Below are 24,326 nucleotides of genomic sequence, written 5' to 3'. Positions count from 1 at the left end.
GTAAGTGAGTTTTTGAGTTTCTTTCATGTTAACTGTGGATCTAATGTTTTAGTTAGCAAAAGTTGGTCTAGGAACGCATGGTGCTCTTTAACACCTTTTCAGATGTCTGTAAGAGGAAAACAATTTTTATAAAAATAACAAAAAGTTGTTTACCTTTTTTACTCTCATTATCCCATGAATGTAGTATACAGTGAAGTTTTCAAGAGGCAGTATGACAAATGGTTTTTCAGAAATACAGAAGCAGATAGAGGAATACACCTGTTTTGTTCTAAGCCAAGTATTAAAAAGATTCAGATAATTTAAAAAAAAAATTTGGAAAGGACTTTTAATACAGTGTTATTTATCTTAATATGAAGGTTTATTAGTTTAAATGAATAAACATATAAAGTTTTAAAAAAATTACTAGGCTTTAATTGGTATATAAAATGGCATATATTGATAACACAACCTGCCTAACAAAAGCTCTTTTAGCACTCTCAAATTTTTTGATTGTAAAGGAGTCATAAGGTGTAAAAAGTTTGGGAAATCATTAATGTGAATTTATTCAGTTTCTATTGTAATTCGTAAATATGCTGTGTCCTATTTGTGCATTACTAGGAACCAGTTAGGTGTTCAGGTTTTTGCAATTTTGAAACAGTGTTGCCATGAACATCTTTGTACATGATTAACTTCTCTTGCTTTTAAGTGGAACTGGTCATTTAAAGTGTATGTGCATTGTCAACTTCAGTGGAATTTCCAAATTCTTTCCATGTTGGTTGTATTTAGTTGATACTAAGTTTTCTGTTAGACTCTGATTCTCCATATCATTGTGGAAGATTTTTTGTTTCGCTTTGTTTTTTTGAAACAGAGTATCATTCTGTTGCTCAGCTTGGAGGTGCAATATTGGCTCACCATAACCTCCGCCTCCCAGGTTCAAGCATTTCTTGTGCCTCAGGCTCCAGAATACCTGGGGCTGCAGGCCGCATGTCACCACACCTGGCTCTTTTTCTTTTTTCTTTTTTAGTAGAGATGGGATTTCACCATGCTGGCCAGGATGGTCTCAAACTCTTGACCTCAGGTGATCTGCCTGCTTGGCCTCACAAAGTGCTGGGATTGCTGGTATGAGCCACCACACCTGGCCCCAATGATATGACAGTTTAATTTCTTTCAGCATTTTGGAGATGGCATCATATCCAATTGTTTTAATTTTGCATTTATAAGATTTCTAATGAGGTTGAGCTTCTCCACTTGCCTACCCTCCCCTGGTATAAACTATTTCCTGTGTGAATGTATGTATGTGTGGGTGTGTTAGGCTCTCATTGTTTCCTATGCTGGAGTGTGGTGGTGTGGTCACAACTCATTACAGCCTTGACCTCCTGGATTCAAGCAAACTCTCCCTGCAACCTCCTAAATAGCTGGGGGCAGGTACATCCCACCACACTGGTTAATTTTTTGTTTTTATTTTTCATAGACACAGGGTCTTGCCATGTTGTCCAGTCTGGTCTTGAACTCCTGGACTGAAGCAGTCCTCCTGCCTTGGCCTCCTAAACTGTTGAAACTACAGGTGTGAGCCACCATGCCTGGTCTGTGACTTCTTTTAACTTTCTTTTTGGTATATTTGTTGAGTAGTATGCAATTTGAAGTAATCTTTTTAGTGTTTTCATATATGGATTGTAATTTTTGTGTCTGTAAGTACTTTTTCTACTTTTGGGTATAAAGATGTTGTCTTCTATTTGTTTTTAAAATTGATTTAAAAGTTTTGTGTTTTAAAAAAGTATTTGGAGCCTAAATCCATCTGGATTTCTTTTGTATTTTTTAACAAGATTGCAATTGATCTTTTTTCACATGTATTTATTTCATTTAGCATGTCTTTCCATTGATATGAAATGCAATTTATGTGGTACATCAGATTCCTTTATGTGTTTATGCATTTTTAGTTTCCCTATTTTCTTTTCATATTACCCTTGGATCTCATGTTTTAGTTTTATTTGCTTCTCTGTTTGCCGTGTTTTAAAAATGGCTTTATAATCATATGTTAATATGTATATATATTTTTACAATTGTTTTAGCTTTTTCTTTTTTAAAAATTGAGATGGAGTATTGCTCTGTCACCAGGCTGTAGTGTAGTGGCACTTTCTAGACACACTTTAGCCTCAGCCTTTCAGGCTTAGGTGATCCATTCACCTCAGCCTCCTGATTGTTTAAGTTGTTTTTCTTCTACTCGTTTTAGGGTTTTCCAGTTTTCATAGGTGGGGCAAAGTGGCTCATTGCTATAATTCCAGCACTTTGGAAGGCTAAGGCTGAGGCTGGCAGATTACCTGAGGTCTGGAGTTTGAAACCAGCCTGGCCAAAGTGGTGAAACAGTCTCTGCTAAAAAAAATTAGCCAGACATGGTGATGGGTGCCTGTAATGCCAGCTACACCAGAGGCTGGGGCAGGAGAACTTGAACTTGGGAGGCAGAGGTTACGGTGAGCTGAGATCATGCCACTTCACTCCAGTCTGGGCAACAGAGGGAGACTCCATGTTAAAAAAAAAAAAAAAGAAAGAAAGAAAGAAAAATATTACGGTAGAACAGTTACATTTTGTATTTGTATCACATTTATAGAATACATACAAACACAATTTTAATGAATTTAATGCATAATTATAAATACTTCTTGTGTGCTAGCATTGTTATTGAGGTTTATTAATATATTAGCCCATTTAATCTATAACTATTAAGTAAATTTTCAATGAAGTAAAATACCATTTTTAAAATTTATATTTTTTAATTTGAGACAGGGTCTTGCTCTGTTACTAGGCTGGAGTGCACTGATGCATAATCATGGCTTTCTTCACCCTTACACTTCTGGGCTCAAGTGATGTCAGCCTCTCAAGTAGTTGGAAATGCAGTCACAAACCATCATGCACACCCAACTAATTTTTAATTTTTTTTGTAGAAATGGGAACTCATTGTGTTGCCCAGGCAGGCTTTGAGTTCTTCGGCTCCAGTGGTCATACCATCTCTGACTCACAAAGTGCTAGGATTACAAGAATGAGTGAGCCACCTTCCCCAGCTTTATACTGTCTTTCTGTTAAGAAAGTCTGTAGATCAGAATATTACGTATACACATATAATTAAGTGGTGGACTAGGTTTTGAATTTGATCAGCTAGGTCGACTGCCCATATATATACAATGCGTATGTGTGTGTGTAAATTTATGGGGTACAGTATATACATGGATTATATGGCAAATATGTAGATGCATTTGTCATGTACATAGAAATGCATACATAGAGATAGTAGAGTAGCCATCTCCTGAGTTACATACATTGTACCCATTGAATACTCTCTCATTATCCACCTCCCTTCCACTCCTTCACCCTTTTGAGTCTCTAGTGTCAAGTCTGTGTGTACAGATTAGTTAGCTTCCACTTATAAATGAGATACATGGCATTTATCTTTCTGTACCTGGCACATTTCACTTAAGATAATAGCGTTCAGTACTACCCATGTTGCTGCAAAAGACATGATTTCATTCAATTTTTTTTTTAATACCTGAATATTATCCTGTCGTGTATATATATACCACTTTTTTTTCTTTGAGACAGAGTCCCACTATGTTGCACAGGCTGGAGTCCTGTGGCATGATCATAGCTCACTGCAGCCTTGACTTCCTGGGCTCAAGTGGTGCTTCCATCTCAGTTTCCTGTGTAGCTTAGAGGGCAGGTGCACACCGCCATGTCCAGATAATTTTTAAACATTTTTTGTAGAGATAGGATCTCACTATGTTGCTTATGTTGGTCTTGATTTCCTGAACTTAACTGATCCTCCCACCTCAGCCTTTTTGTAGCAGGGACTATGGATACCCACTATGAATGGCTAGTTTTTTTTTGAGACAGTGTCTCACTCTCACTCAGGCTGGAGTGCAGTGTCGCAATCTCTGTTTATTACAACCCCCACCTCTCAGGTTCAAACAAGTCTTGTGTCTCACCTCTCAAGTAGCTGGAACTACATATTACCAACCCCAGGTAATTTTTTTATTTTGGTAGAAATGAGTTTTCACCATGTTTGCCTTGAACTCTTGGCCTCAAATTACCAGGCTATGTCAGCCTCTCAAAGTGCTGGAATTACAGGCATGAGCTATTGTGCGTGGGCCTGCTTTCTGTATTTTTTGTAGATACGGGGTCTTGCTATGTTTCTCAGGCTAGTCTTGGACTCCTGAGCTCAAGCGATCCTTCCACCTCACCCTCCCAAATTGTTGGGATTACTAGTGTGAGCCCTTGTGGCTGGCTAATTATTATTTTTTTTTCGAGACAGAGCCTCACTCCTCTCATCCAGGCTGGAGTAAAATGCCTGATCATGGCTCACTACAGCCCTGATTTCCCTGGCTCACATGACCCTCCTGCCTCAGCCTCCCTAGTAGCTAGGGCTAGAGGTGCACACCACCATTCCTGGAAAAGTTCTTTAAATTTGTTTGTTTGGTAGAGACAGGATTTCACTATGTTACCCAAGTTGGCCTTGAACTCTTGGGCCCAGGTAATCCTCTTGTCTATGCCACATTTTCTTTCTTTATTCATTCACTGGTGGGCATATAAGTTGCTACCATATCTTTACTATGGTGAATAGGTCTATGATAAACATTTCTTTGAGAAATCTCTTTACTGTTTCCATTGAGATTGTACTAACATGCTATACCTACTTTGCTTAACCATATCAAGATGTTGTATAATTTTTGTTCCCATTGTGAGTAATAATTTCAAAAAGTTACACTTACCGGTTGTTGTAATTTCAGCAACCTTACTGAAAATCACATGATCATATTTCATAGATTCTGAGATAGATCTTCATATTTTAGCACTTATAAAATCAGAATGTGTTTTACCACAGATGGCGTCCAATAATCAGTTTCCAATTTATAAGTTGTCCATTTTGTCATCACTTCAGATGGATTAAATCCATTTTTGGCTATAATCAGGTTGATGATCATGCCAAACAGTATAACTATAGATAAAGTAAATTTCCTTTTGATGAATTGAGGGAAATTTTTATTTATCTATTTATACTTTGTGAGACAGAGTCTCACTATGTTGCCCAGGCTGGAGTAGTACAGTGGCGCAACCTCTGCCTCCCATGTTCAAGCAATTCTCCTGCCTCAGCCTCCTCAGTAGCGAGGATTACAAGCACGCACCACCCTGACCAGCTAATTTTTGTATCTTTAGGAGACAGGGTTAAACCATGTTGGCTATGCTGGTCTGAAATTCCTGACCTCAGGTGATCCATTCGCCTTGGCCTCCCAAAGTGCTGAGATTACAGGTGGGAGCCACCATGCCTGGCTAAAGGAAGTTTCTAAAAACCCAGAGGCAGGTTTGATTGTCCCTTAGTTCAGTCAGAAGGTAATTGGTCATACATTGAGTACAAATATTTTATAATATATTTATTACATATTTTCTAATTTTGTAGAGAGGCTATGTAACATTTCTTAGTGTGGTTCAATTGAGGGAAAGATGAAACAGACTTTTGTCAAATAGTAAAGTGTTAGCATCAGAGCTTGCAAAGTAGATGTCTTTGACTTGAAAGAATATTCCAGAGATGATATTAAGTATGCTTCATCATTAGTGCTGTTGTTACCAAGATAACTCTATTGTTAGAAAGAAATGGATGCTGAACAGCAGTGAAAAATGAGTGAGAATAGCATTCTGAATTCAAGGAAATTTTATCAATACCCTGAGCCAGTTTCCTTTGGATGTATTTTTTTTCCTATTTATAAGAGTGCTATGTTATTTTTAAAAACTGTTAATAAAACTAAAAGAACTCCAGCATATCAGTTTACTTAGCAGTGGTTTTTCTTAGAGATATATAAAGCCTTATCCTATAATTGTGGGCATATAGACATAGTGAAACTCAGCAATAACAATGATTTTTTTTGCTTTTTTTTTTTTTTTTTTTTGAGACGGAGTTTCGCTCTTGTTACCCAGGCTGGAGTGCAATCGCGTGATCTCAGCTCACCGCAACCTCCGCCTCCTGGGTTCAGGCAATTCTCCTGCCTAAGCCCCCTGAGTAGCTGGGATTACAGGCACGCGCCACCATGCCCAGCTAATTTTTTGTATTTTTAATAAAGACGGGGTTTCACCGTGTTGACCAGGATGGTCTTGATCTCTTGACCTCATGATCCACCCACCTCGGCCTCCCAAAGTGCTGGGATTACAGGCATGAGCCACTGCGCCCGGCCCGCATTTTTTATATAATTATCTGTGAATAGTGGTTAGAGTTCTTTTCCAGTGTCCTAGATTCTTTAAAGAAGTGCTTGCAGTGTTTTATCCTTAAATACCGTTGCTCTAAGGAAATATTCTTTAAGCTTCCCTCCATTCACAGTTTGAGAGGTTTTTTTTTTTCAATAAAAAGGAGAAATTGAATAACGATACTTTAACTGCATCTGTTCATTTTCCCATTTATTAATGTGCTTAATTGCATTAACAGAGTTCCTAATTTTAAACAATCTTTGAATCACCTGGATATTTAATATTTGCATTGCCTAATTGTAGTTCTATTTGCACAGTCTTCATAGACACTATAGAAAAGAAAGTTAAAAGTCCTTTTTTTTCACAGTTTGATAACAAGTTTATGTTAAACTGATGCAATGAGAGTTTCTCTCTTTTTGGACAAAGGTTGCCTGTTAAAAAGGGATTAGCTGTTTCTTTGAAGTTAGATTGAATTTCTTTTTTTTTTTTTTGAGAGAGAGTTTCACTCTGTTACCCAGGCTGGAATGCAATGGCCCGATCTCTGCTCACCGCAACCTCTGCCTCCTGGGTTCAGGCAATTGTTCCGCCTCAGCCTCCTGAGTAGCTGGGATTACAGGCACGCGCTGCCATGCCCAGCTAATTTTTTGTATTTTTAGTAGAGACGGGGTTTCACCATGTTGACCAGAATGGTCTCGATCTCTCGACCTCGTGATCCACCCACCTCGGCCTCCCAAAGTGCTGGGATTACAGGCTTGAGCCACCATGCCCGGCTGAATTTCTTTAATATTTACTTGTACCTCGAGTCTTTCCATGAATTTTTTTTTCTGCAATCTCAGCTTACTGCAACCTGTGCCTCCCAGGTCCAAATGAATCTTGTGCCTGAGGCTCCTGAGTAACTGGAATTTTAGGCATATGCCATCATACCTGGCTAATTTTTATTTTTAGTAGAGATGAGGTTTTACCATGTTGGCCAGGCTAGTCTCAAACTCCTGACCTCAGATGATCCCAAAGGCTGTGTTTACAGGTGTGAGCCACCAGGTCTTTATAGATATTTTTCTTGTTACCCCTGAATTATTTAAGTTTTTCCCACTGTTCAAGTGTATGCATTTATTTATTGGGCTGTATCGTTAAACTATTACATACTATGGCACTGTTTTTCTTAACATTAACACATGGGGTATTTCAACACTGATGATGATTCCTAAAGTTTATTTTTGTCTAATTTGGGTTTTTGTTAGTTTCCTTTTTATCTTTTTCTACCTGTTATAAAAATCATATAATTTTTTAAAAACTAAAGAGCATGTACTGGTTTTAATTTTAATCTCCCCTTAACAAGAGCATGTAAGGAGGATTAAAAAAAAAAAAAAAAGAGATGGGATCTCACTGTGTTGCCTAGGCTGTTCTTAAACTCTTGGGATCAAGCAGTCCCACTGCCTTGGCCTCCCAAAGTGCTGAGATTGTAGACATGAGCCACCCTGGCTGACCACAAGCAGGATTTTAAACATAACCCATTGAGTGTGTATCATTTCCAGGTATGTTTAAACTCTTATCTATTTAGGAAATCTTTTTAAGTCTATTTCAGTTGTATTTTATGTTTTCTGTTTGCCATTATTTCATTTGAGCTCCCATCTCTTTTCCTGCTTTTTATTGTACGGAATGATTTTATTTCACCATCTTTGAAAACAACAGCTTATAAATAAATTCTTTCTACTTATGCCTTTTCAGTGATTTTGTTTTGATGTTAAGCCTTATTACTTGATTATAGGCAGTGGAAAGATAATCGATGTATTTACTTTCTTTTTAAACTTCTATATGAAAATAGGGTTTGGTGGCCAGGAAAAAAGGAAAGTTTAAAATTTGCTATGCTCTATGAGTGAAACAATTTGTTGTGGAGTGGTAGATTTAAAAAAAAAAAGATGAATTTTTAAGATAAATAGGATATATTAAATTAAAAATATTTGAGGAAAGCAAAATAGAAGTTAAAAAGCATTACAATGATATCAAATGTATGTAATGCTGCCATATTATTTAATGTATTCTGAGTATTTTGATATGGAAGAAAGCTGGATTATGGAAAATCACGATAAAAGTTGTATAATATGGTGCAAAATAGCTTGAGATTTTATTTCTATAGATGAAAGTTATAAATTTGTTTCATCTTTCAAAAATCAGATGTAATGCTGTGTACTAAATAGTTGAATGAACAGAATGAATTAAATGGTAGATTCCATTTTGGCATGATTTTTCTAACAGAATTGTGTGATAGTACAGTAATGATATTTTCATTCAAGTGCACTGCCTGATAATAAAGATAATATATTTAAGGGCTTTGTCAGTTTTCTAAGAAGTGTTGCTAGTCTTGATATTCACATAATTCTCCTTTGGAAAAAAAAATACCTTCGTGCTTACTGTTCTGTTTTTCTTTCTACAGTTATTTCTACAGTTAATAATATAGTTAAAAATATAGATCTTTTTATATCTATATTTAGGAGATCTATATTTAAGCCAGTGGCCATGACTGTGATTGAACATTTTTTTTCCCACTTTTACCAACTTTTTATACATATATTGCAGGATTTACATTTTTTTGTTTTACAGTATAATTACTTGGCATTTACTTTGTATTGTCATCATGGTGTACAGTATTTATCATTCAGACTGATTAACAAAGACAATGTGTGTTGAGTGGGAAGCAACAATAGTTTATAAAGGGAGTAGAGTTTGCATTTGTTAGTTAAGTAGTATCCAGTTTTTCTTATTCACCTTTCTTGTTAAACTATTACTTACTTTTAAACATATGATGTAGATGTTTAAAGAATGAGATTTTAAAATACATAAAAACAAAAGTTTTGATTTTTGTCTTTTTATATCTGTCTTCTAACTATGGCAAGTACTACTTTAGAGACTAGCGACATGCTGTAAATGTGTTCATTTTTAGGACTTTTGCTTTCCTCTTTAACCATAAAACTGTTGAGACTAAGATAATGAACACTTAGACAACTTAAAGTAGACTAAATGAAGATACTGCAAAACAACTGAAACTAGACAATAAGGTGTTAAAAGATTTAAAAATAAATTGAAATTTACATGAGAAATAAATTTGAATGAAGTCCCAGATTATGATGGAGAGTACTGAGACAAACAATAGACTTGGCAATTTGACACCATAGATGAAAGATCTTCTTTTGCCATTTTACTACAAATGTTTCCTTGCACAGGTTTCTTAGCATTTTAAGCTTCAACTTTGTTACTTGGAAAATTGTGCTGATTATATTTACTAGAGAGGGTGAATTAAATTAGGCAGGAAACGCAAAGGGCTTAACAGATTTTTGCATCTAATAAATTACTTATAAATGACACCTTAAAAATAGGTGAAGTTAGAATAAATTAAAACTAAGATGGATGTGAGTTAAAAAGGCTACCATTCAGCTTTTATTTCCGACTTTGTTAAAGAAGCCTGTAGCAGGTTAACATCCAGTGCTTTGAAGTAAATGTAATGGAACAATCTAAGATCTTTCTCATAAATTCACATATTAAATGTAAGAAGACCTAAATTAAAGAGTAGATATGAGGTAGAAGAGTTGATATTTTAAAGATGCTATTTCTTTTCAAATTGATCAGTATAGATTGATGTAGTTTCAGTAAAAATCCAATGGGGTTTAAATTTTAAAAATTTAAATATCTGGTAGATAAATACAAATATAACAGTAAATCACATAACAATATAAAACACGGCTGGGCGCGGTGGCTCAAGCCTGTAATGCCAGCACCTTGCAAGGCCGAGGTGGGTGGATCACGAGGTCAAGAGATCGAGACAGTCCTATCCTGGTCAACATGGTGAAACTCTGTCTCTACTAAAAATACAAAAAATTATCTGGGCCTGGTAGTGCATGCCTATAATCCCACCTACTCAGGAGGCTGAGGCAGGAGAATTGACTGAACCCAGGAGGCGGAGGTTGCGGTGAGCTGAGATCACGCCATTGCACTCCAGCCTGGGTAACAAGAGCGAAACTCTATACAAAAACAAAACAAAACAAAACAAAACAATGTAAAACACACATAACATTACATCAGTGAGATGAAACTTGATAAAGAGATGTATGCAGTGCACAAGCACACTTTTCAGAAAAAACAAATTAGATATAAGTGTTTATTTTTTTCAGTATGGGGATTAGAAGTTATTATTTTTTTCTTTTTTGAGACAGGGTCTTAGTCTTAGGCTGGAGTTCAGTAGCCAAGTCATTGCTTACTGCAAGCTCAAACTCCTAGGCTCAAGCAATCCTCTCTCCTCATCCTTACGGGTAGTTGGGACTGCAGGATCATGACCATACCCAGCTAATTTTTTTTTTTTTTTAAGTTGAGAAAGAGTTTCACTGCATTGCTCAAGCTGGTCTTGAACTCCTGGCCTCAAGCAATCCTTTTCCCTTTGCCTCCCAAAATTCTGAGATTTCAAGTGTAAGCCACAATGCACAGCCAATTTTTTTTTTTTTTTTTTTTTTTTTTTTCCTGATACAGAGTCTTGCTTTGTTGCCCAGGCTAGAGTGCAATGACAAGATTATGGCTCACTGCAGCCTCAACCTCCTGGGCTCAAGGAGTTCTCCAGTCTCACACCCTAAATAGCTGTGACCACAGGCAACCACGACCATGATTGGCTAATTTTTGTATTTTTTGTAAAGATGGGGTCTCACCATGTTGCCCAGGCTGGTTTTAAATTCCTGGGTTCAAGCATTCCAGCTGTCTCAGCCTCTCAGAGTGTTATGATTACTGGAGTGAGCCACATTACCCAACTGGGCCAAAACAATTTAAGTTTATGGTGCTTATTAGTTTTTTGAGGAAACAGGCATTCTCACATTACTTATGAAAGGTAATAAAATTTTCGGAGTCTTTGTTGAGATTATTTTTGCAATATTGCTAGCTGTGATGGTTCACACCTGTAATCCCAGCACTTGGATTCCCTCCTTTGAGCCCAGGAGTTGAAGACTAGCCTGGTCAATCTAGTGAGACCCTCCTGTCTACAAAAAAATACAAAAATTAGCCAGGCATGTTGGTAAGTGCCTGTAGCCTCAGCTGCTTAGGAGACTGAGATGAGAGGATTGCTTGAGTATGGGAGGTAGAGGCAATAGTGAGTTATGATTACACCACTGCACTCCATCCTGTGTGAAAGAGCAAGACATTGTCTTAAAAAACAAAAAAACAAAAAACAAAAACTCTGTGTGTGTGTGTGTGTGTGTGTGTGTGTGTGTGTGTGTGTGTGTAGAATACTTTTCTATTTTATACTGGTTTATTTCACCTTTTTTGGTTTACTAGCTACTAGGTGTTTTGTTTTTTCATCTGCAGCTAGGACTGCAGGCATACACCATCATATTTGGCTAATTTTGCAGTTTTTTAATGGAGATAGTGCCTTGCTCTGCCACCGAGGCTGGAGTGCAGTGGTAAGATCATTGCTCACTGTGGCCATGACCTCTCAGGCTTAAGAGATCCTTCCCTGCCTCAACCTCTGGAGTAGCTGGAACCACAGGTACACGACCACTCCCAGCTAATTTTTAAATTTTTTATTTATTTTATTTATTTGTTCCCCCCCCCCCCCTTTTTTTTTTTTAAGACAGGGTTTTGCCATGTTGGCCAGGCTGGTCTCGAACTCTTGACCTCAGATGATCTCCCCGCCTTGGCCTCCCAAAATACTGGGATTATAGGCGTAAGCCACCACGCCCGGCTTTTCAAATTTTTTCTAAAGAAGGAATCTCGCTATTTGCCCAGACTTGTCTGAAACTCTTGGTCTTCAGTGATCCCCGTCCATTGGCCTCTCAAAATGCTGAGATTACAGAATTAAGTGACCGCACCTGGCCTAAGTTATTTTTTAGACTGGATTCCCTTGATTATTCTTATTTGTCTTCCAATTCAGCTGATCTCTAAGCTTGATTCTTACTGCAAAGTCATGGGAAATTACTGTTAAATCATGGGAGCTTATCTGTTACCTTTATTTATCAAAACTGTAGTAATATATTACCTTTAAGAGTTTCGGGGGGTGGGGTGTTCTGGTTGTAGGAAGAAATTGGCAGCTGTAACCCAAGAAAGCTTACTAATGTAAAGGTCTGGTCATCTTTACATTGAAGTGCAAAAAATGCCCTTTTGCCTCTGTCAGTTTTCATCATGATAAAATAGGGCAATAACCAGTCAAATATGTTGCTGAAGAATGATTGCTCACTATAGTAAAGATTGTATTGGTGGGCAGCCCTTATCATAGGATCAAGTATATAATAGGAAATGTACGTGACAAAAAATTAGAGCTAACCCTCTTTCATTGAAGATTTGAATTAGTAGCTGTTATGCTAAATAGAGTCCTAGTATGTAATAGTTAGTGGTTGGTTTCTCACTTATTTAAGTTCTTTTTCTCCTTTTATTGCCTGTTTCAGATTGACTAAATCAGAATTTAGCTATGTCTGTCACAGATGTCTGGTTATGTAAATGGGAAACTATCACCACATCCCTAAGGCACTCATACCAACATTTTCCTGCATTTATAAATATTGGTAACCATCAGCAATTATTGACCCTGCTGATGACAATCGAATAGGTATAGCTTCACTTCTTCAAGACTTCATCTTCTGGAAAACTCTAGGATGTTGAATGTCAGGGTAAGCACATAAAGATTGAAGAATGACATGCTGTCCATCTAAGTTGCAAAGTTGAGTAATAACAGCAAATAAGTCTTTCATGGGGTTAATAATGTGATGCTCCCTGAACATGAAGGACTGCTTCTTAGTAAGGGACTGATCAAAGCAGTGCTTCAAGAAGATACATCTGGCTGCAGATTTTAGGAATGCCTTGTTAGTTGACATTACAAGACCCCCTTATAATATGGTTACTAGTGATCTGTTTTCAAAATGTTACAAAGGCCATTTTCATTTCCAGGGATCAGAAAATAGGAAGCTTAGAATCAATGGTGATAATGGAAATACAAGTAAGGCAAGGATGACAGAGAAATTGTGGAGGAGAAATTGACAAGATCCAGGAAGCCAACTGTCAGGCAAGGAGGAAAAGTCCATAGTGATTGTGCCAGGGGAAAGCTGGGTTTTAATATATGAAGATACTTCCGGAAACAGATGGCCATGTTACCTCCTTCTGAGTGTGTGGATTTGGGGGAACATCTTCATGCAAGTGGCCATTAAAAACTGTGGAAATAAATGAGAAAGTAGTAGAGAAGAAAAATGAATGTGAAACTTTGGGCAAGCCTATAGTAGCCATCAGTTAAGAAAGTGAGAACTAGGACATTATATAAAGAGGAAGGAGCAAGTTTCAAAATTAAAGGAACTAATCATCTATCATACTCTTAACAGAAAAGCTAAGGAAGATGAATACCTAAATCAGGAAAGTTATTCTACAAGCTGATCTTTTATTAGTGCTCATGAAATTGCTGTTTTTAGGAACATCAGAAGGTCGCCTCAATAAACCAACAAACTGCGTATATTGCGTTATTAATTAATTACCTTAATTTCATGTGTTTTTCTTTATGCTGAGATTAGTTTGCATTTATCCTTTTATAATTAGATTTTTTTAAGAGAGGAAAAATTAATACAGCCAGAGGTAGTTTGGGTTGAGGGAGCCACAGTGACTGCTTATTTAGAGCAGTTAAGGTACCTTTCTGGTTTTTTTTTGTGTGTGTGTGGTTGACAAAATACTAATGTAGTCATTGCAGCCTTTTTATTTGAAGTAGTTTGAATGTTATAAAACAGACTTTCTTTAAGTAGCTCTGTATCAGAGTTGACACATTGGAAATTCATTTGTTTCTCACTTGCATATTGCCTTATCATACACTTTAATATTTGAAAATTGACACATGTAAGTGACTATAGCATATACTAAAAATAGAGCAAGGGAGCTGGACCTAGTGGCATGTGCCAGTAGTCCTAGCTGCTTGGGAGGCTGAGGTAAGAGTATTATTTGAGTATAGGAGTTTGAGGCTGCAGTAAGCTATGATCATGCTATTGCACTCCAGTCTGGGTGACAGAGTGAGACCATGTCTCTAAGAGAAGGGAAGTGGGAGGCATTTTAAAATACACAGAAATCTGAAGAGTGCTTACAATTACTAGGAATTTTAAGTTTTTACCATTTTGTTAATTTACTCGTAGGAAGATTGGAGACTGCATTAAATATAGCGATGTAATAGAATCTTGCAGCAGAAATCTACAAAATGTGTTAAAATTAAGACTTAAAGAATCATGGGGTCCAGACACAAAAACACTCCTGTAGTTCCAGAACTTGTGAGGGTAAGGTGGGAGAATTGCTTAAGCTCAAGAGTTTGACACCAGCCTGGGCAACATAGTGAGACCTTGTCTCTCAAAAAGGTATTTTAAATATTACCCAGGTTTGGTGGCACAAGCCTGTAGTCCCAGCTAATTTGGGTGAGGGGCAAGCGTCGATTGAGCCTATGAAGTTGAGGCTGCAGTGAACTGTGCCACCCGTAGTCTAGTCTGAATGACAGAGACCCTCTTTACAAAAAAAAAAAAAAGTCATGGGAGCTACTGATAAAAGGCAAGAGGGAGTCATCTGGTGTGTAAGAACAGTTCTGTATCTTAATTAAGTAATACGAATACCAGTTAACACTATGTAAAAATTTGTTATGCTAAATAGTTAAGCATTGTACATTGTATGTAAGTTGATAATTGAACTTTTTAAGAAACCTAAAAAAATTGACTGTGGTAGCCTGTAGTTCCACCTACTCAGTAGGCTGAGAGTGAAGAAATACTTGAGCCCTGGGAGTAATTCTAGACTACTGTGAGGAACATAGCAAGACCCAGTATCTTAAAAAATATATATATAAAAAACTGGAAACACTGTCAGCCTGTCTGATTTGATTTACCTGCCCTTTCTTGTTGTTACAGCACATGTATCACTGAAATCAATTTGTTACCTTTAATTTTACATTGATCAGTTATTGAAAAATAATTTGAGAATTTCAGAAATATGAAGATTATGATGACATTTTAATATGTGATGTAAAAATTAATGTTTGGTATACTTTATTTCCTGGTTTAGGAGCTGTGACTAATGAGAATTAAAGGCCATGGATGAAGATGAATTTGAATTGCAGCCACAAGAGCCAAACTCATTTTTTGATGGAATAGGTATAACTATTTCTTGAGTTGTTTCACCTCCCATCTACCGAATTTGGGATTACTTATCAAAATTGCAGAATCTCATATTAATTCATACTTAAGTACTTAGGTCCATACTTACATCCTGTCAGAATCTCATAGCCAACTCATAATGTTGTTAGTTAAACCATCAGTATCAAAATCTTATTACTACCCTTCAGTTATCCTAATTTTTCTAGTTATGCAACTAAATCCTGTTAGTTCTCCCTTTGAAATGCTTTCTATTTGTATTTTCTATTTCTTCAGTGATAAATTTCAGCACATTTACTAATCTAAAACAGGACAAATTTACCTCAGTTCTGTAGGTCAAAAAAGTGACTCAACTGAGTTCTGTGTGTAGAGTTGCACAAGGATAAAATCAAAATGTTGTTCCCACATGGTGGCTTATATCTGTAATCCCAGTGCTTTGGATAGCTGAATTGTGAGGATTGCTTGGGGTCAGGAATTAGAGACCATCCTGGGCACTGAGCAGCACAATGGAAACCTGTCTCTACAAAAAATAAAATAAAATAAAATAAAATAAATATGCTGAACATTGTGGTGCATGTACTTCTAGTTTCAGCTGCTCTGGGGGCTGAGGTAGGAGGATTGTTTGACCAGGAGTTCAAGGCTGTTGTGAGCTGTAATTGCACAACTGCACTCCAGCCTCGATAACAGAGCTAGACAGTGTCTAAAAAAAAAATATCAAGAATCAAGTTATCTGCAGGGCTAGATGCTCTTAAAAATATCCATACTTTTGGCTAATTTAGTTTCTTTTTGTTATACAATGGAGGGGCTATTTGTTGTTTCCTACAGTTAATCAGCCATGGCCATTTTTGGCTTTTGCAGCTTGCCTGCATTTCTTCTCATGCTTTGCATGGTGGTGTCCTCAAGCAACAGTGAGTGGAATCTCTCTCATGCTTTAATCTTTCTGATCTTCCTGTCACATACATATCCTTGAACAAACTATTCATTTTAAGAGCGTACATGATTAGATTTTATGCACCAATGTAATCCAGGATAATTGCCCAATTTTAAGTTCATAACCTTAATGGCACCTGCAAAATTTCTTTTGCCATATCATGTAACATATTTCCAAGATTTACAGGGATTAGAGTATGGACATCTTTGTGAAACCATTTTGCCTGCCACTATCTGCACCCTGCTTCTCGAATATTTATGTCTCTGTAAAATTACATCCATTCTCTCTTAATGTTCCCAGCTGCCCCCCACCCCCAAAATCTTAGCTGAAATTAATCAGCTCAGAAGTCTAAAATATCATTTAAATCAGATGTTTATGATTCTCTGGGTATCAGCATTAAGTGCAACTGGTGGAATAGTTTCTCTGTCTGTTGGCCAATAAAGCCAGAGAAGCAGGTTATCTGCTTCCCAACATACAGTTGTAGGAAAGTTTGGGATATTCGGGTTCAAACAGGATAAAATAAAAGATAAGAAAGAAATTTTGTCTAAAGAAATTTTGAAATGCAGCCAGACAAACTTCCATTAGGTTTTAAGACCTGGAAATAACCGTTTGTGGCCTGTGACTCCGCCCTTTAAGTCTTCCTTGCTGTTTTCTTCAAAGATAGCAGATATTTGCAGCTGAATAGTTTTACTTCCTGCATCCTGCCTATGGAATTCTGGCAGTGCATCAGTCTTCTTTATCCTGTGTCCCTTTCAGGTTAAGCTACTAGTGCTTCTTTTGAAATAAATTTTGTTTGTGTCTTCAGCATTTATTGTATTAGGCAACAGGCTCGTAGATTTTTTTTTTTCCGAGATGATCCTATGTCTGTTTTTGACTTCTGCTAAAATGGTTGAAGTCCAACAGCCTTATGTTTCTTAGAAGCACTGAATATTTGTAAGTCATATCTTAATTGCTTCAAAAAGACTTAATTCTCTGACCTTTTGATCTTTCCCATTTTCCTTTTTTTCTCTCCACTTCCTTTCCTTTTTTTTTACTCCATTTTGTTTCATTTTTCTTCCTTACCTTATCTTACCTTGCCTTCCCTTTACTTCTCTTCCTTTGCCTTGCCTTGCCTTACTTTACCTTATTCTTTGTCTTGTCTTTTCCTTTCCTCATTTTCTTTTATCTTGGCCATTCCTTTCCTTTCCTTTTTCCTTAACTTTTGCTTTTCTTGTTTAATGATCTGTAGCCTGAAGGAATCTTTGGTTCTCTCTGAGGTTTCATGGAGTAGTTGAGAATCACACACCGGTTTTTTTTCCTCTCTCTTTCTCTCTCAATCAGCAGTCCCCACCCTTTTGGCACCAGGGACTGGTTTCATGGAAGACAGTTTTTCCATGCAGCTGGGAGTAGGGGGATTTGGAGAATAGTTACCAGATAAATCAAGTGCATTACATTTATTCTGCAGTTTATTTCTATTATTATTACATGTAATATATAATAAAATAATTATACAGCTCACCATATTGTAGAATCAATGGGAGCCCTAAGTTTTTGTTTTCCTGAAACTATACCATCCCATCGGTGGGTGATGGGAGACAGTGGCAGATCATCAGGCATTATATAGGAGCACAAAACGTATATCCCTTGCATGTGCAGTTTACGTATGGTTCTTACCCCTATGAGAATGTAATGTTGCTGCTTCTGGCCTGACAGGAGGCAGGAGCTCAGGCTGTAAATACAGATGAGGGTTTGCTCTGATAAGGAATCTCCTTGATTTAACCTCCCCTTTTACTCCCCAGATAAACTGAAAACTTCTCATTTGTTGTGTTCTGTTACCTTTTTGTTTAATAAAATTTTCTTAATAAATTTTCCAACTATTCATTTTCCTCACTGAATTTTCCTCTATAAGCAATAAAAAGATACAAGACCACATCTCAAACACTTTGCTAAAATCTTCTGAGCTAAAGACTTAATTGTTACAAGTTGTGCTTTTTATGTAACCCAGGGATACAATTTTGCTTGGTGGTCTTCCTTTTAATGTAGCAAAGATCTGTTTTCCTATAGTTACAAACTCACTTTTAAGCCCTCACCAGTAGTGTTATAAAACTCTGGATTTCTACTAGCAGTGATACATGACTTAGTTATTCTCTCAATCCATGTAGCATTTCTTTGCCTTGATCTCTTCTCCCTCTGGATTCTCATTGGCAGAGTTGTTACTGTTTTGTATTTGCTGTTTTTGAGATAGGGTCTCCTATCACCAGGGTTAGAGGGCAGTGGTATGATTAGGGCTCCTCATTGCAGCCTCAACCTCCTGGGCTCAGATGATCCACCCATCTCAGCCTCTTGGATAACTGGAACTACAGACACACACCAACATGCCTGGTGAAAAAAAAAAAAAAAAAAAAAAAAAAAAAATATATATATATATATATATATATATATATATATATATATATATATATGTATAATTTTTGGTAGAGACAAGGTTTTGCTGTGTTGCTCAGGCTGATCTTAAAGTCCTGAGCTTAGGCTATCCTCCCACCTCGGCCTCCCAAAATGTTGCAATTGCAGGCATTAGCCACTGTGCCTGGCCTGTTACTGTAAACACTCATATTTTTACTATTGGCTTATTTAAGGAAATATAGGCTTTTGTCTCCTCAACAGAATCTAAGCTTTTGATTCTTTTTTTTAATTTTTTTTTTCATTTACCTTAGAGCTGGAGTTTCTCTTCATTCTTGCAAAAAATTTTGCAGCCTGCACTTACCCAATTGCAAAGCCACTTTACATTTTTAGATATTAGTATAAAAGCAGCTATCCACTTCTTGCACCAAAATTGGAATTATTTGTTACTGCAAAGAAAATTACTACCAACTCAGCAATTAATTCCCCTGGAATTGATTCTGTCCCAATTTTTGTAACCTTTTTACATAATTACAAAAGGAGCCTCTATATCAGGCAGATAGATGCATCTTTACCTCATTTCTGAAACTGCAAAAAGAAAATCATACTTAAACAAGTGGAGGAAAACATATTCTCAATTTCATATTGCTCATGATTCTAAATATATAATACTATAATTGTACGAGATTTAATTTTTTTATTTTGTGCTCTTTAAACTTAAAATTTTAATGATTTTAACTGAATTTTAAAGTGAACATTGCCATTAACAACATGAAATTACCTAACACTGGATCAAAAGAATATCCTAAATTGCTTAGGAAACAGACACACACACACACACAATTTAGAAAGCGTATTTAAAATTCTTTAAGTTTCTTGGTAAAGTTAATTACTGTTGCAAACATATGGCAATGTTGATTTAAAATTCAGTTAAAAAAATCAGCATTTTTTAGTTTAATCTTGTCACATTCAAGCCCGAGTCATTGGCTAAATAGTAGATTGAAGGGCTATTGCATTTTAGTCTTTTTTTTTTTTTTTTTTTTGAGACAGAGTTTCGCTCTTGTTACCCAGGCTGGAGTGCAATGGCCCGATCTCGGCTCACCGCAACCTCCGCCTCCTGGGTTCAGGCAATTCTCCTGCCTCAGCCTCCTGAGTAGCTGGGATTACAGGCACGTGCCACCATGCCCAGCTAATGTTTTGTATTTTTAGTAGAGACGGGGTTTCACCATGTTGACCAGGATGGTCTCGATCTCTCGACCTCATGATCCACCCACCTTGGCCTCCCAACGTGCTGGGATTACAGGCTTGAGCCACCGCACCCAGCCCGCATTTTAGTCTTGACTGTTAATACTTGAAATGGTAAAATGGCTTCCATTTTTATATGTATAATAATAATGAAACATCTGATTACATTTTTTCAGGACACTTATCATGCATTCCCATTTGATCCTGATAGTCCTATGAGGTATGCATGAGATACTACTTCCTCATTTTACTTATGAGGAAACTAAACTCAGAGGCTAAATGACTTCTCCAGGATCACAAAACTAATAAGTATCTAAACCTTGCTCTCTGATTTAGACCATTAATAACCAGGGCTCTTACCACTAAATGCTTTCAAATATATGTCTGTGGAATGGAGATGACACTGTTCTTTCGCTTAGTGTGTCTTACTACGAACACAGACAACAAATGAGTAGCATTTTGTAGAAGATTAATAGAAATAAAAGCAAACATTCTTTCAACATATAATTAAATGCGTTTTTTTAATACTTTAAAGACTTTCTACAGTATCTGTTGTTTAGCCCTTGCTGATCTCTTTTCTTTATTTCTTTCTTTTTTTTTTAATGAAGCTGTGTGGTTTTGTTTTGTTTTTTTGACGGCTTTGCCACAAGTAAGCAATCATTGAATTGAATTGGGCACCTGTTTGGTCTCAGCTTACTCTGAGTTACAGTCACATGAAGAGCTTTTTTTTGTTTTTTTCTTAATTTCTTTCTTTCTTTTTTAAGGTTAATCAAGTAAAGTAGTGGGAGTGGAGAAGCAAAAAGAAATCTTTTTATTTTTTCTTTATCACTGCTTGTGATATGTGAACAGCTTTTAATTTGGCTTCTATGTTTGCATTTCTCTGTATACTAGTAGGCACAATGCCTGATTTGTTTTATATTTGATTATATTTTTGTTAAAGATATATGAATTATATTCCCATTTGTGGTGTTCATGTATAATAATATTTACCGAGCATCATATCCTATGCAAGTTGTGTGATCTTGGTTAAGTTATTTGATCTCAGTGGCCTTATAACTGGCTCTCACCCTTCTACCTTCATTGCTTAATTAGAAAATATTTTTTCTGTGTTCTTGGGATTTGGGGTTAATGGGGACAAGAGGAGGATAGATGGAGCTAGAATACTTTGGCAAAGTTAGGGCAGGCCCCATTCCAACCACCCCTATCCTTCACCACCCAGCCCAGCTGCACTTTTATTCGTTTTATCCATTTTTATCCATAGAGACTTCTCAACCTAATGTCTTTCCTCGCACACTTTTATTCCTCTTTTAATTTCTACCCTGATTCTTTTGTCTTAGATTCAAAGAATGACTTTCTTATTACCAAAGTTATATTGGGTATTGGTAGAATATTGCACCAGGCCAAAGTGGGAAGATCATAAAGGCTGAAAGAGAAAAAAGGAAGGGTAAAAAAAGAAATATGTAGTATAATTAAAAAAAGAAATGTGTTGAGAAAGGAGATAGTGAAAGAAGGAAAAGAAATGAAGAAAACATTTAAATATAACAAAGAAATGGTATATTTGTTTTCTGAATTTGTTGCTTGTTTAACTTATAAAAAAATCTCTTAAGAATTTATTTTAGTGGCCAGGGAATTTTTTTATATTGATGGTTTAAAATGTGTTTCTTGAATAGATTTCTTCTGTCATTGCCCCAAGAGTGTTTTCTTTTCTTTTCTTTTCTTTTCTTTTTCTTTTTAGTATTACTTTTCTTGTTAGTTGATTAGGGTTGAGTAAAATAAGTTTTCATGTTAAACATTTCTGTTTGTTAAATGAACCAAAAATAGATTCATTCTCTATTTATTTATTGTCTTAATATTTGAGGAACACCAAGGACATAAGTCTGTTTTCCCAGTGTAAATTAAATAAAAACTGTGTTTAGTCATGCATACTTACCTGAGTTTTGTAATTTTAATTTTTATTTTTTAAGGAGCCGATGCTACACACATGGATGGTGATCAAATTGTTGTGGAAGTACAAGAAACGGTTTTTATTTCTAATATTGTAGATTCAGATGTAACTGTGCATAACTTTGTTCCTGATGACCCAGACTCAGTTGTAATCCAAGATGTTATTGAAGATGTTGTCATAGAAGATGTTCAGTGCTCAGATATCTTAGAAGAAGCAGATGTATCTGAAAACGTCATGATTCCTGAGCAAGTGCTGGACTCAGATGTAGCTGAAGAAGTTTCTGTGTCACACTGCACAGTCCCAGATGATGTGTTAGCTTCTGACATTACTTCATCCTCAGTGTCTATGCCAGAACATGTTTTAACAAGTGAATCCATGCATGTGTGTGACATTGGACATGTTGAACGTGTGGTACATGATAATGTAGTGGAAGCAGAAATTATTACTGATCCTCTGACCAGTGACATAGTTTCAGAAGAAGTATTGGTAGCAGACTGTGCCCCTGAAGCAATCATAGATGCCAGTGGGATTTCAGTGGACCAGCGAGATGATGACAGAGGCAACTGTGAGGACTATCTGATGATTTCGTGTAAGTCATGGGGTATAATATTTTTAGCAATGTTTTTGAAACATGTATTTTCTAACATAAATAATGGTGAAATTTTATTGACTTAAACTCCTGTAAAATTAGAATAGAAATCATAAACCTTCATGCATTTTTACTTAGTTTGAATCCCAGAGGATAAACCACAATTAAGTGACACGGTACAGAATAGAGAGTTGTTTCTATATTAGGATGGAATAGAAAGATGAGAAAAATAAGGGATGAAAATAACAGATTTGAGCCTTATGAAATCATAAAAAGTATGATTGTTCTGTTACCTTTAGATTTGCCACTGAGACTTGGGAGTTCTTTTTTTTTTTTTTTTTTTTTTTTTTTTAAGTGTTTTTTATCATTTCACTTCCCTCTTTTTTCTACCTTATGGTCCTTTTTCAAAATAATGATTTTTTTGTTGTTGTTTAATTCATTATTGGCTTTGGAGTTAACTCTGGTGACTTCCTTGAAATACAATGGTCATGCATCAAGATCGTAAACTGCTGATTTATTTATGTTTCAAATTGATTTTAAATTTTATGTCATACTGGTTTTGTGTTCTGCTGTCTGATCCTTATGAGATGCTGGCTTTCTTGATTGTAACTTTGTCATCCAGAGCATGATTAGACATACCTTTGTTTATGCAGTAGATGCTATAGTCATTCTGTTTCTAGAATCCCTGACTTTGTGTCTCTAATATTTTTAACTTCAGTATATAGGTATATTTTCTACATTAGTATGGTTATAACTTACAGAATCATTGTGTCATTTACCTGCTGACTTAAATAATTTAGTTATCCTGATTTACAAGTTCACTCCTGGGGTCTCTGGAATGAAATTTTATAGTATAGATTTAGTTTAGAGCACGCTCATTAACGTTAAATACCACCCACACTCCTCCTCTGGTGTCTTTGAGCATAGCACAGCAAAAGAGTTGTACAGGCATTTTCATGGGTGCAGGGAGAGTAGGATTTACCTCTTAAATGATCTACTATACCATTATGGCCTAGTTTTCTGATCATGATAATTTTGTACCTCTGTCTGAACCCGCTTAATAATTTTCAAGAGCTGGGCCAGGCACAGTGGCTCACACCTGTAATCCTAGCACTTTGGGAGGCAGAGACGGGTGAATCACAAGGTCAGGAGATCAACACCATCCTGGCTAACACTGTGAAAACCCATCTCTACTAAAAATACAAAAATTTAGCTGGGCATGTTGGCATGTGCCTATAATCCCAGCTGCTTGGAAGGCTGATGCAGGAGACTCCCTTGAAAACAGGAGGCAGTTGTTGCAGTGAGCTGAGATTGTGCCACTGCACTCCCATCTGAGTTACAGAGCAAAACTGTCTCAAAATAATAATAATTTTCAAGAACCTGATTCTGGTGATTTAATAAGCATTTATTTCTCTGTGTAAAAACTATGTAAGTGTTTAAATATTTAATAGTAATAATTTACAGTTTTTGACCTTGTGCTTAAAATCTGATATGCAAGAGAAAAGGGAGAGTAAGGTGGTATTTAGCTTTTTGAAAAAGTAATAAGTATTTTTATATGGTGAATTTATGTAGCTATTTCAATTTTTTTTTTCTAGTTCTTGTTTCTTCCAGAAAAGATGATTATCTCCTCTAATGCTGCATTTGTATTGAAAAATCCTGTGGGGTAGGGATACGGAAACATTTGGAGTTGACAGGTTTTTATAAAGTGTAAAGGGGAAGTGTGGTCTGATTTTATATTAACATAGAGAAGACTGAGATGCTGTAATTGACAGTAAACTTTAATGCTTTCCATAATATCATAAAAGATTATTTAGTACATAGATTGAAGGATGTAAAACAGTATTTAAGAACACTTTACAATTAAAAATATGTTATTGGATCTAAGAACCTATTAATTTTTACATCTTTAGC

At 36.3% G+C, this 24,326-nt stretch overlaps 1 protein-coding gene across 1 annotated transcript in view; it reads left to right on the top strand.

Annotated features, from left to right (window-relative positions):
• Window positions 1-24,326, top strand: part of ZFY (zinc finger protein Y-linked) — a 51,328-nt gene that overhangs the window by 6,582 nt on the left and 20,420 nt on the right. The window contains exons 2-3 of the mRNA XM_074392401.1: window positions 15,238-15,326; window positions 21,846-22,415. Of these exons, the coding sequence (XP_074248502.1) occupies window positions 15,266-15,326; window positions 21,846-22,415 (631 nt within the window). The 5' untranslated portion in view covers window positions 15,238-15,265. The remainder of the gene's footprint in view (window positions 1-15,237; window positions 15,327-21,845; window positions 22,416-24,326) is intronic.

The sequence above is a fragment of the Saimiri boliviensis genome, chromosome Y, assembly GCF_048565385.1.
Source record: "Saimiri boliviensis isolate mSaiBol1 chromosome Y, mSaiBol1.pri, whole genome shotgun sequence".
Taxonomy (NCBI): Eukaryota; Metazoa; Chordata; class Mammalia; order Primates; family Cebidae; genus Saimiri; species Saimiri boliviensis.
The sequence above is the reverse complement of the archived record's forward strand: the minus strand, read 5'-3'. Positions and strand labels throughout refer to the sequence as shown.